Below are 13,325 nucleotides of genomic sequence, written 5' to 3'. Positions count from 1 at the left end.
GAAGGAACAGCAAATGCAAAGTTCTAAGACGAAGCAGAGCTTGGTGTGTTGGGCAAACAGAGGAACAGTGTGGTTAGAGGCCAGTGAGCGAGGAGGAAGGAGACTGCAGATGAGGGACGCAGCGATCGCTGAAGGTCTTGTGGCCAGTGAGGAGGAATTTGTTTTCTTCCACCTGCAGAAGGAGTGTAGCCACCAGACTGAGAGCTATGCACCTGTGCTCTGACCTGTAGTTAAGCCCCAACTCAGGCCCATCCAGCAGGACAAGACAGCCCACTTAATGCTCTCCTCACTGGGCCAGACACACTCCTTGCCCCAGGGAAGTCCTTCCTAAAGTCTATCCTAAGTCCCTCTGGCTGCACTAGTGGCCCTAGTCTTCAGGGAGGACCCTCACTGGGATGGGGGTGCAAAGGGAGCCAGAGGGGAGAGCCTTACGGTGAACATGAGCTGGCAGCCTCCCAGGATGTAATCTAAGAAGGAGTAGTCTCGGTTTATCTGGAAGAAAGCAGACGAGTCAGTGGGCCCCCTTGACTTGGTCACACTCCCGGTGGGGGAGTTGTTGCTCTATGTCCTGCAGCCTCAGTAGGGACAAGGAGTTCAAAAAAAGCTGATGGGCCTGATCTAATTACAACAGAACCCCAATCTCTCTATAACAAAGCCATCAGTGCAATGGTTCCCAATGGGTGGGGGACTCACAGAGACCCCCACATCCCACAGATACACAGACACATGCTGGTTCCAGGGAGGGTCCCAGGGCCCAGTGTCAGTTACCCGACATAGAGTGTCTCAATTTGTCACTGTCAGGTACTTACCTTCTCCTGGCCCTTATTAATCTACCTTTTTAACAAAGAGAAAGAGCAGGCCTCCAGCTCAACGCTTTCCTCTAGAAGTTGATCAAGCCATTAAGACTGTATTCGTTTTGATGGTCTCTGTCTCTTTTTAGCAAAGAAGCCAGACTTTTTAATTTTGGTAGAGTTCTAATAATTCCTTTCTAAACAAATGTATTTAAGGAAGGAAGGAAAGGAAGGAAGGAGCCAGGTATAGTGGCTCACGCCTGTAATCCCAGCAGTTTGGGAGGCCAAGGCAGGCAAATCACTTGAGGTCAGGAGTTCAAGACCAGCCTGGTCAACATAGCGAAAGCCCGTCTCTACTAAAAACACAAAAATCAGCCAGGCGTGGTGGTGCACCTGTAATCCTAGCTACTTGGGAGGCTGAGGCAGGAGAATCCCTTGAACCTGGAAGGCGGAGGTTGCCGTGAGCCAAGATCACACCACTGCCCTTCAGCCTGGGTAACAGAGTGAGACTCTGTCTCAAAAACAAAAACGAAAAACAATAATGCAGGGAAGAAAGGCTGATTGAAAAAAGTAAGTAAGGCAGGTGCCAGGAATTGTGAAAAGTGATGTGAATGATGGAAATTTCAGAAACAAGGACCATCCATCGCAAGGCTGCAACCTGACATCTTGACCTTTAACAGAGCGCTTTTTTGTCGCGACATCACTGAATCTCGTGTAAACCCCAGCCAGACGAGGCTCCAAATAAGGCTGGGGTCTGGGATCCACCCACTGGTGGAGAGCAGCGGCCAGACTCCTGAGCTGTCAGGCCCTGAGCCCAGGGCTCTTGCTCTCCTGCCCCAGGCTGCCTTCCTTAATGTTCTGCCAGATCCAGCAGTTATTTGCCCACCAGGTCTCCTGGCCCCCGCCTACAGCCTGGCCACTGCTGACATGAACTTCATTGCCTTTCTGGCCCTAGCTGTACCATGGGAGTCACAGTGACATTGATACCAGAGAGGACAGGGTGCCCCCACCCAATGTCCTCTGCCCCTTGCAAGCCCACCGTGGGTGGTAGCAGCTTGCAATGACAATTCTCCCACCAGGACAGGCCCTGGAAGGTCAGCCCGTGCCTTCTTCGGCCTCCACACAGGAATATGAGAGAAGAGTAACCCTGGATATGCTCTGCCTCATTAATATCTCCATTCCACAGATGAGGAGACTGAGGCCCAGTGAGGTGAAGCTCAGAAGGCCACAGGGCCAAGATGTAGCAGAGCTGGGATTTGAACACAGGCCTCACTGGCTCCAGACCCAATGCCCTGTCTTTCCCTTCTGTGTGGCCTGAAACCTGGCCCCTGGCTCATGCTTGCCCGCACCGGCTCACCTTGCAGGATCGCAGAATGATGATGCCCGAGTTTTTATAGTTCTTCTTCTTCCTCTGCTTCTTGGGGTTGATGCACTCGAACTCCACCTGGGCAACGCAGAAGAAAGAGACACTCAACTTGGGGCTTCTTTGTTCTTTGGGGACAGATCCTCCTTGTTGGCCCTATAATCCTTTCCACAGGCTTGACAACGGGGGCAGTATGCTTCCTCCAGGGAGCCTTCCGGGATGTCCACACCCAGAAATGGCAGCAGGATCAGCATCTGACTCCCTCCTCCCCAGATAACGCATCCCTATCCTGTGCAGCTGAGGGCCCAACATCATGGGATGATGGACAGCTCCTGACTGCTCACTGTGTGCTGGGCACTTTACCCGCATCATCTCATCAATCCCCACCCAAATCCTCTGCCCCCACTGACAGATGGAGAAACTGAGTCTTAGACTGAATGCCTTGCTCAAGGTCATGCAGCCAGAAGGGGGATCTGAGCCCCAGGCTGCTTGACCCAAGACCCGGTGCCCCTTCCCCCAGCCCTGCTGAGGTCTTGGGGTTATAATACACATGCCCATCTCACCGGAACGCTGTCTCGAGCCTCACACATCTGTGACACTGAGGTCTGGAACTCGCCGATGAAGTCATGGCCCCCATCGTTGTCATAGTCGTAGCACATGACCTGGGGTGGATTCAGCACGGTCACCTCAGAGCTGTCCCCCAAGAGGTGCTCTCCAGCCCCTCTCAACTCCCCAACTGTCTTCTGTTTGGGTAGTGCCTCCCCTCAGCATCTGCCTAGCTGGCCTGGATAGCTCCTGAACCGCCTCCTACAGAAAGCCTTCCATGATTGCTGGGAAAAGAAGATGTGTCTGCCCCACTGATGGAGGCTGTACCCTCTAGTGCAGGCAACTCCACTCCTTACACACTTGGCAATTGGCTTCCCCTCTGCCTCGGGTTGTGACTCACCCAGCTTATGGCCTGGGGTCATCTCTAGACATATTTTTTTCTGAGATGGGCACAGAAATCACAGCTTTATATGCTGTCTAACTGAGCTGCCATGGCCCTCCTAGGAGGAAGGCAAGGATTATTGTTCCCATCCCACTGATGGGTAAACTGAGGCCCTGAAAGACCAAAGTAACTGACCAAAGTCTCGCAGCAGCAGTAGCAGACCCAGTACTAGAACCCAAGATTCCTGGTATCCTACTTGGGAATCCCTGTCCTGACCTAGCTGTCTCCCCAACCCCATCTGCTCTAAGACCCAGCCCCTGAGGACCAAGAACTTTTATTTATTTTATTTGATTTTATAATTTTTTTTTTTTAGAGGGAATCTTGCTCTGTCACCCATGCTGGAGTGCAGTGGCTCAATCTGGACTCACTGCAACCTCCGCCTCCTGCGTTCAAGCGATTCTCCTGCCTCAGGCTCCTGAGTAGCTGGGATTATAGGCGTGCGCCACCATGCTCGGCTGTTTTGTATTTTTAGCAGAGATGGGGTTTCCCGTGTGGGCCAGGCTGGTCTTGAACTCCTGACCTCCAGTGATCTGCCTGCCTCAACCTCCCAAAGTGCTGGGATTACAGGCATGAGCCACTGCACCCGGCCAGAGGACTGAGAGCTTTTAGAGAGACTGGTAATCACTGTCCTTACCATGCCATATTTGATCGTTTCCAAGGTGTTTCCCTAGCTAGCAGCTCCGCAGCCCTCTGGGGAGGGCAAGACAGTTTTGGAGAGGGGTTCAAAGGTGGGGGCCCTGCCTGGGTACTTCAGGGCATCAGATCCAGGATGAGGACCCAGTCTCCAGCCCCCCCTCCTCCAAAGATGGGGGCTCGTTCCATTTGTATGAGAAAGAGCTTTCTACAAGGGATCCCTGGGAGCCTCAGATAGACAGGGAGGCTGGAGCTGGCAGGGTGGGGAGCAGGGTCCCCAGAGCCCCCCTCACCTGGATGGGCTTCTCCATGTCCCCATCACACAGGGACACCAAGGGCACTGTGAATGGCTTCCACACAGGGTCCAGTGTATACTTGATCACCTGTGGGACAGAGAGGGCTATGGTGAGCTCAGGCCCTGGGCAGCAGTGCTCTGGGGTTGGGTCAGCCCAATAGGGACAGGGTGACAAAATGGAGACCCACAGCCACACTTCCAGAGATGGAAGCGAGCGTCCCTGTGGCCGGCAGGAAGCACGTCCCTCAGGTGCCACCGCGGGTCTTCCTGCACACTGCGCAGCTGTGACTGCACTGCCCTTTTCAGAGCTGTGGAGGGGCTGGACTGCAGGCCCACTGCTTAGATACCCCTGGGCCCCCACGTACCCACCTCAGTCCTGTGGACCAGCATCCACTTGCCATCGTCTCCTGGCTTATAAAACTCCAGAAAGGGGTCTGACTTCCCAAAGAGGTCCTGGGAGAAATGGGAGGATGTGGGTCAGAGAGGCACAGCCCTGCCAGGTTCAGGCAGATGGGGGTGTGGCCCTGCTGCCTCCCCAGCCGGGTGTCAGGGTGGCAGCTGTGGGCAGAGCCAGCCTGGCCCCCTCTCCTCAGCCTCTGCAAGCCTCAGCAGAGGCCCAGGGCAGCTGCAGCCCTCTAGGATCAACCAGGTCCCCCAGCAGAAATCCACCACCCTGAGGCTGTCAGAGCTTGTGCTCAGAGACCCCCGAGACCTACACCCTGTGTGAGTCAGAACTCCAGCACTTTAGATGGGCCAGGACTTCAAGAGGGCGCCTGTTCCCAAGGTAGGGTGAGGTCCCCAGCAGGATGTCATTTAAATCTATTTTATTGGGAATGTGAAAACTATCCTGAAACTATCCTGCACATGACATAAGGAATATCATGGCCTTTAAACAATCATTTAAGGTTTAAAAAGGGCCACTTTTTGTGTATGACCCTTCCTTCCTTCCTTCCTTCCTTCCTCCCCTCCCTCCCTCCTCCCTCTTTCTCTCTTTCTCTCTTTCTTTCTTTCCATCCATCCCTCCATCCACCCACCCATCTATAGGGTCTCACTATATTGCCCAGGCTGGTCTCAAATTCCTGGCCTCAAGTGATTCTCCTGCTTCAGCTTCCCAAGTAGCTGGGATTACAGGTGCGAGCTGCTGCACCTGGCAAGTGTTACTTCAAAGAGGTTATATTCAAGTGAGGGAGACAGAAAATAAAATAAGTAAAGAAAGTATGGGCTAGGCATAGTGGCTCATGCCTATAATCCCAGCACTTTGGGAGGCTGAGGCAGGTGGATCACAAAGTCAGGAGAGCAAGACCATCCTGGCTAACACGGTGAAACTCTGTCTCTACTTTAAAAAAAAAAAAAAATTAGCTGGGCATGGTGGCAGGTGACTGTAGTCCCAGCTACTTGGGAGGCTGAGGCAGGAGAATGGCGTGAACCCGGGAGGTGGAGCTTGCAGTGAGCTGAGATCGCGCCACTGCACTCCAGCCTGAGCAACAGAGTGAGACTCGGTCTCAAAAAAGAAAAAGAAAAGAAAGTATGCTAGACAGCAGTAAGTATTAAGGAGACAAGCAGGAGAGGGTGGGAAATCAAAGACCAATTTCAGGGAAGGCCTCGTTGAGGAGGTGATGTGGGAGCAAAGGCTTGATGGAGGTGAGAGAGTGCCGTGTGAAAATGCAAGGAAGAGAGCATCCCAGGCAGAGGGAACAGCAAGTGCAAAGCTCCTGAGGGAGGAAAGTGCCTCGTTTAATTCACGGACAAGGGGCTAGATTTGGCTGAAGCAGAGTGACGTGCAGGGAGGAGGGGTGAGGTCGGGGAGTCGAGGCACTGGGGACACATCAGGTAGGGCCCCATTGTGTAAGGACCCTGGCATGTACTTACACTATGTGAGATGGGGATGCCCTGATGAGCAGGTTTCCAGCTGTGTTTTGAATACCCCTAAGGGATGGAACACTCACTACCTCAGAGGTGAAGGAGTCCTAATCTGGAGTGGCCGGGAGGGCCCTGTGCTGGATCAGTCCCTGGAATGTGATGGAGGTGGTGGCCCGGGGCCGCGGAGTGAGGCCACACAGCCCTGGGGCTGGTGGGGCTTTACTGCTCCCCTTCGGAGCTCCTCCTCTGCCCGCCTTACCTTCTTGTCCAGCCTCCTGCCCGCCAGGCTCAGCGTGATGACCCGGTTGTCAGACAGCTCCTGGGCAGCAATCTGTAAGGCCAGGGACATGAGGGGCTCCTCAGACTCCCCCAGCCTCCTGCCAGGCAGGATGGCACAGGGTGCCCCAGAAGCAATCCTCCAGGGTCAGGAGGGGGAAGGGAGGGGCAGTGCCAGGTGATCTCGGACAAATCTCTTGTTTTCCCCACACCTCAGTTTCCATCTTCTAGAAAATGAGGGAAATAACCCATCTGGAGATGAGGAATCAGGAAGTGGATCTATGCAAATCCGCAGGGCCCATGGGGTGGTGGGGGAAGATGAAGCAGATACCGGGGGTGGTCTTGAGTCGTGGGGAGAGGTTCTGGGCCAGAGAGCAGCATGACTGGCCTCCTCCTGCCTCTGCTGAAGCCACAGAGAGCACAGCTTCCTCAGAACACCAAGGTGTCAGCATCACAGCCACATCATTGTGCAGCTAGGGAAACTGAGGCCCAGGGGAGAAACTGAGTCCCATCAGTTCACACTGGTCATCTGTCCTATATGCATTCCCCATCAGCTATGGTTCCCTGACCCCAGCTCAGCCAGTGATGGCCTAGCTGGGTGACTTCAAGACTGCTGAGGCCCTCTCTAGGCCTCTCTCCCTCCCCTGCTGCCCACAGCAACACAAGTGGGCTGGGGTCTCTTGCTGGGGCCTCGTCTCCTCTCCTGCCTCTAGGATGGCCTCACCCAATGCAAGGCATCCAGCCCTCGGGACCCACAGACAGAGGCCAGCCAGGTTGCCCGTTCTCCTCTGCCATCCTCCCACTGGGACTTGCTCAACAACCCTATAGGGTAGGTCCTATTATCACCCCCATTTCCCAGGGGAGGGGACGGAGGCCTAGAGTGGAACTGCCAGAAATGCTGGGGGTGATGGCATACCCAGCTGAGTGGGGTCTGTCTGGGATGGCTTCTAGGTGGAGGGAAGCTGCCTTGTGAAGGTATTCATTCATTCATTCATTCATTCATTTAGAGATGGGGTCTCACTCTCTTGCCCAGGCTGGAGGGCAGTAGCATGATCATAACCCACTGCACCTCAAACTCCTGGCCTTAAGGGATCCTCCTGCCTCAGCCTTCCAAGTAGTAGTACTACAGGTGCAAGCCATGTACCTGGCCTGGAAAGGCATTTAGATGGGGCAGTTAGAACACCAAGAGGTGGGGGGAGGTTGTTTGGGAGGTGGCGACCCATGGGGCAGGAACACAGTAAGAGCCTGGGGTATGTTCAGGCTATGCTAAGAATTCAGTTTGCTTTGAACACAGGGCATTTAAGTGAAGGAGATTAAAAAACACCAAGGCAGGAGAGCCAGGCAGGGTCTGAGGGGTCCTTCACAGCCTTGAACCGAAGGGTTGGTCAGGCAGTGGGGAGCCCTGGGAGGTTCCAGGGCAGGGGAGCAATGCACGGGAACACACAAAGGCATGGCTTCTCCCTCCAGCCTGGCCGGCTCCCCAGGCATCACATGGGCTCAGAAGCCAGCCAGACAACCCAGGGGACGAGCTCGCTAGCTCAGCTGCCCAAGGGAACTTCTTCTCTGGGCCTCAGGGATGCCCTGGCTTCTGGGAGTCTTTGAGGACCAAGGAGCTCATTCCTGCGAAGGGCCTGCGCATCCCAGGGGGAATTGCTGCGCATCGCGGGAATCGTTGCGCATTGCAGGAATCATTGCGCGTCGCAGCCACAGGCAGGGCACTGATGGGCAAGGCACTTCTGAACGACCCCCAGGGGAGGGCAGGCAGGGGCCAGTGCAGGGAGGGGGCTGCTGGCAGGGCTCTGGAGGCCTCACCAGCTTGTCAGCCCCCAGTGCATCATTTGTAGAGCCAGGAGCCGGTTGCTAAGAGACCTGTTGCTAAGTTGTAAGTTGGGCCTTTTTACTCCAAACAAAGCTGGTGATTATCTGCCAGGGAAGCGGCCCATTGATGGGGGAGGGTGTGGAGTGGGGGTGGAGGGGGTGCGGGAGGGGACTGGTACCGTAATCAAGCCCTTTCCGGCAGGCTTGTCATTCAGCAGCAGCAGAGGCCTAGTGATCTTCTTGCTGGAGACAATCTAGGGGAGAGAGGAGAAAGGGCGCTCAGGGAGGAAGTGGGGGAAGCCCCGGGAGGAAAAATCCTCCACCGGCGCCACTCGGCAGGGCTGCCTCCCGTCCTGGGCTGGCTGGTGACCTGCCTGAACGTCACTGTCACCCTGGGAGGTGGACAGCAGCCAATCTGGGCAGTGAGGAGCCTGAGGCCCAGAGAGGGTAAGAGACCTGCCTGAGGTCTCCAGCTGCAGTTGGACTCCCACTGCCCTGTTTGCCCCTAGGAAAAGGCATTTTGGAGACAACTGTGGGAGGTTAGCCCCCAACTGCCTTCTCCAGAGGCATTCCACAGACCACAACTGCCTCAGGATATGATCTCTGATGGAGAGTCAAGCTCTGATTCTATGTATTTTCCTTTAGAGACAGGTCTTGATCATGGCACTGCAGCCTCAATCTCCTGGGCTCAAGCGATCCTCCCACCTCAGCCTCCTGGGTAGCTGGGACTACAGGCATGCGCCACCATGTCTGGCTAACTTTTTTATTGGTAGAGACAAGGGCTCATTATGTTGCCCAGGCTGGTCTCGAACTCCAGCCTCAAGCGATCCTCCCGCCTTGGCCTCCCAAAGTGCTAGGATTACAGGCATGAGCTATAGAGCCCAGCCAAATCGTTCTATGTATTTTTATTGGTTTGAATAGGTAATACACTCACACAGGGTGCAATAATCAAAACGACATAGAGAGGAAAAGTGAGCCACATGGAAAAGTCGCCCTCCCACCTGTGTCTGCCCACTGCACTCAGGGGCCAGCATGGTTCATGTTTCCTGGGTGCAGTGCGAGCGTCATCCTGTGCAGCGGGGAGCACACAGCAGTATGATCTAGTCCTGCTCCTGCGGGGGTAGTTCTTCTCCCCAGATCCATGAACCTGCTCTGTGCCCTGGGACTGTGCCACCTGGCTCTTTTGTCCTCTGACTTTCAGAGGTTCAGCCAGTTGAGGGGACAGGCAAGAGACGGGAGAGCAGGTGGCGTGAGCAGTGGGGGCCCCGGTTTGATGGGAGCTTCTTCATTACTCTGGCTTCTGCCTAAGTTGCAGTCCAGAGGCCTCCCTCTATGGGCCACAGGTCTCACCAGGCCCTGGCAATGCCACTTCCTCACCCTGCCTTCCTTCCAAGTGAAGGTGGTCAGCTTTCCTCTGGGGCCAAGCCCTGGGTTGGTTTCCCCATCTCTTGTCAGTTCCCTGCCCAGTCCACAAGCCCTTAAACTCTCTTCTCAGTTACACCACAGGGTAGGAACCCTGACTACTGTACCCTGCTTCCTACACAAAAAGTAGACATCGCAACCACGGCAGTCACTTGCTTCTTGCATGGTCACCATCTCCCGGAAGGCCCCGGACATTTCAGTCTCCACTAGGACCCTTCAAAGCATTTTCCATTTCATTCCCTCATCAACAGTTTAGGCTGGGCAGAGCAGTCATCATAATCCCCAAGGGAAATGTGGGGAAACTGAGGCCCAGAGGGGGATGGGAGCTTGCCCAAGGGCATACAGCCATAAGGAATGATTGAGACTTGTGTCAGGGGCACCTAGCCCTGCTTGCTCCCGGCCTCCAGGAACTTACCAAGGACTGAGATGGATGGGGAAGTGTGGCCCAGAGAGGGAAAGGAAGTTGCTCAAGGTCACACAGTGAGTCTGCCATAAAGCGGGACTACTATGGGCGTCTTGGTTGCTGGTCAGATGCTCCTACCCCAGGAGGTCAAGACCACACCTGATTACATCTAACAATCAGAATCCCTGGCCACCTGGGGCCCTGGTCTGTTTGGCTGCCCCTCCAGATGGGAGCTCTTCAGCCCGGCCTCAAACCCACCAAGGCTGTTCCCTACTCTGCATCTGCACTTTGGGACCTACCCAGGAAAATGGGGCTATGGAAAGACAGTGCGAGAAGAGACTTTCTGAGGGGCTGTCCAGTCCTTGGGCCCCTGCTCCCCCACCCAGGAGAGCCCAGCTCACCGTGCCCAGGCTGCAGGAGAACTGGCCCAGGAAGTCATGCTCATCCAGCCGCATGCTGGACTTGTCCTGGTCAAAGAGCGCGAACTTGAGCTTTTGTACCTCCTCAAAGTGATAGTCAAGCACGAACTTCTTGGAGAAGGCGGGGTTGAGGTTGTTGATCGCGGTTTCTGTCCTGTCGTACTAGCAGAGGGGCAGGGAAATGGAAGTCAGAGTGAAGGCAGCTGGTCCAAGCCCTCGCAGGCTGCTGGAAATCATTCTGCTAACTTGTACAACGCCTACTCTGTGCCAGGCTCTCGTGGTCATGGTCTGTGACTCACTACCCTCAGCTCACAGACAAGGACGCTGAAGCACAGAGAGGTTAAGTGACTTCCCCAAGGTTGGACAGCAGGGCCGAGATTTGAAACCGAGGTCTGACTCTACTACCCATACTCTTAATTCTTCGGTCCTGGTTCCATACCCAGGTGCCAGGGTAAGAGCTCGGGCCCTGCCCTGTCTGGGTAAGAGATGGAGGACACAAGGCCCTTTCCCCACCTTTGCCTCAGTTTCCACCTCTGTAAAGGGAAAGGATTTGACTCCCTGTGGTTTTCACTTTTTATTTGGGGAAAACCCCTTTTTCAAACCACATTTTACATGGAAACTGAGAAAGGAAACAAAAGGAAGGGAGGATTCTTGGGGGAAGGTGGGGTCAGGGACGCCCCACAGGGGTGCAGGGAGATGTTTGTATCTTTATAGAATCCTGACACTGTGCAGCCCAACACCCCACCTACTGTGGATACCAAAGCCTGGCTGAGGACAGGGCCTTGGACTGTGGGTCAGCAGTGGCCCTGGGACAGGAAACCCGCCTCCTGGCCTCTGGATGCTGAGGCCCCAAACCGCGGAGTCTGGGTGACAGTCTATTTTGGGGCCCAGGCTGTGTTGACTTTACCTCCCACCCAGTCCATTTCCAAGGGCTGGAGCAGCAGGCACTGAGGAAGTCTTGGCCCTGGACTATTTTTATCCAGGGTGGCTGGCCTGGGTGGGGGCAGAGGTTGTCAGGGAGGGTGGGGGATGTGCCGTGAGTCAGGGGGATGCCACTCCCTGAGGGGCACTCAGGGGTTCTAGAGACCTGGCAGAGGGGAACTGTGCCCCCAGACACGCCTCTCACAGGCCTAGGGCTCCCCCAGGAGTCCTCAGCTGGCCCCATGTCCCACCCCCCACTTCCAGTTACACCATCAACACACTGGGTGACACGAAAAAGTCCCTACCCACTCTGGGGCCCTGTATCCCCCTCTGTAAAGTGGGTCAACAATCCCACACTGTTTTCTTGGCATCACAAGAAGGAGCCAACATCCATGGGAACTCTTTGTAAACCACAGTATGTTCAGGTGAATTCCCACCGTGGCCTAGTTAAATATCCATTAGAAAGTACACACATCTTTTGGGAAATATACATGCATATAAAGCCATCTGGAAGGCTGGATACCAAACTGTTAACAGTGGTTCTCTATGACAGGTGGGTTCCCAACAATTTTGATTTTCTCCTTTGGGTTTATCTGGATTCTCTACATTTATTCCAATAGTTTCCTTCTGCAAAAGCAAAGCAAGTTTTAAAACCTGAAGGTCTTAACAGCTTAGGTTTCTCAACATCCTTCCTCAAGCTGCAACTCTTTCCAACCTTCAAGCCAAAGTCTTCCAGCTCAGAAGTCCTTGCCTGGGGCACCATTAATATCCCCAGATCTGGGCCTTCCAAGGGAGTCAGCAGAAAAAAATATATAATAATTTCACAGATGAGGAGACAGGTTCAGAAAGGGACAGCCACTTGCTTAAGGCCACACAGCAGGGAGTAGCATCACTGGGCCTTGGAACAGCTCCCAAAGCCTGAGTTCACTGTTTCTATTTCTTACTGACCATGTATTCATTTAGAAATAATAGGGAAAGGTTATTTAAAAGTGGAAGCAAACATTTTGTAAAACTATAAAATTTTAACTGTATATAAAAATTTATAACAAGATGGGGTGTGGTGGTTCATGCCTGTAATCCCAGCACTTTGGGAGGCTGAGGCAGGTGGATTGCTTGAGGTCAGGAGTTCAAGACCAGCCTGGCCAACATGACGAAACCCCATGTCTCTACTAAAAATACAAAAATTAGCTGGGTGTGGTGGTGCACACCTGTAGCCCCAGTTACTCGGGAGGCTGAGGCAGGAGAATCACTTGAGCCTGGGAGGCAGAGGTTGCAGTGAGCTGAGATCTCACCACTGCACTTCAGCCTGGGGGACAGAGAGAGATTCTGTCTCAAAAAAAAAAAAAAAAGAGATATCAAATAATCAGTATAAAGTATATAACTATAAATCTATAGATTTTAATTGTAATAAACACAAAGTAATATTTTAAATATATTTAAAATAAAATTTTATTTTAAGAGTAACAGTTTACCGAGTAATCCCCTGCCACCAGCCCACACTCCAACTACTTCTGTTGGAGTCCCTGGATCCCAGTCCTGGGAGACTCCTCCTCCCCAGCAGCCTAGCCACCCCCTTACCCACTGCAGACACACGGAAGAGCCTCACCTCGATCCATCTGCCATTGTTCTCTGTAAAGAGGACACAGAAGGGGTCGGACTTGGAGGTAACATCCCGGTCCAGTAGGTTCTGGCCACTCACCGACAGCTCCACCTTGCACACGCAATACTGAGGACCCATGGGGGCTGCTCCCGCTGCTGGGGCACCCCCACTGGGTATGTGGGCCATGAGAGCTGGTGGCGGTGGCAGGAGTTCCTGGCAGTCTAGGAGAACAGGAGTAAGGGTCAGAAAGTAGACAGACACCTGCTATGCTGCCCCACCACAGAGAGGCATTACCACTTGGCCTTTAAGAGGTGAGTGGAGAGATGGAAGGCAAATTGAGGCGGGTTGTCAAATAACATGGGCAAAGGTTTGGAGAAAGAAGAATGCGAGGAAATGCATGAAAAGGGAGTCTGAGCTAAGCGCAGTGGCTCACACCTATAATCTCAGCACTTGGGGAGGTCAGGTGCCTGGAAACCTGGAGTTCAAGACCAACCTGACAACCAGGAGGATCATGTCTCTGCATAAAATAATAAAAA

At 53.8% G+C, this 13,325-nt stretch overlaps 1 protein-coding gene across 2 annotated transcripts in view; it reads right to left on the bottom strand.

Moving 5' to 3' along the window:
• The window catches only part of CPNE2 (copine 2), a 55,422-nt gene that overhangs the window by 23,887 nt on the left and 18,210 nt on the right, over window positions 1-13,325 (bottom strand). For both annotated transcript variants that reach the window (XM_033218497.1, XM_033218496.1), the window contains exons 2-10: window positions 12,796-13,010; window positions 10,251-10,430; window positions 8,204-8,278; window positions 6,190-6,261; window positions 4,440-4,523; window positions 4,069-4,158; window positions 2,718-2,816; window positions 2,149-2,235; window positions 433-492 (exon numbers count right to left, since the gene is read on the bottom strand). In XM_033218497.1, the coding sequence (XP_033074388.1) occupies window positions 433-492; window positions 2,149-2,235; window positions 2,718-2,816; window positions 4,069-4,158; window positions 4,440-4,523; window positions 6,190-6,261; window positions 8,204-8,278; window positions 10,251-10,430; window positions 12,796-12,975 (927 nt within the window). In that variant the 5' untranslated portion in view covers window positions 12,976-13,010. The remainder of the gene's footprint in view (window positions 1-432; window positions 493-2,148; window positions 2,236-2,717; window positions 2,817-4,068; window positions 4,159-4,439; window positions 4,524-6,189; window positions 6,262-8,203; window positions 8,279-10,250; window positions 10,431-12,795; window positions 13,011-13,325) is intronic.

Source organism: Trachypithecus francoisi, unplaced genomic scaffold (genome assembly GCF_009764315.1).
Source record: "Trachypithecus francoisi isolate TF-2019V2 unplaced genomic scaffold, Tfra_2.0 Lachesis_group10, whole genome shotgun sequence".
Lineage (NCBI taxonomy): Eukaryota > Metazoa > Chordata > Mammalia > Primates > Cercopithecidae > Trachypithecus > Trachypithecus francoisi.
Note: the sequence above shows the minus strand (reverse complement) of the source record. Positions and strands in the feature narration are given on the sequence as shown.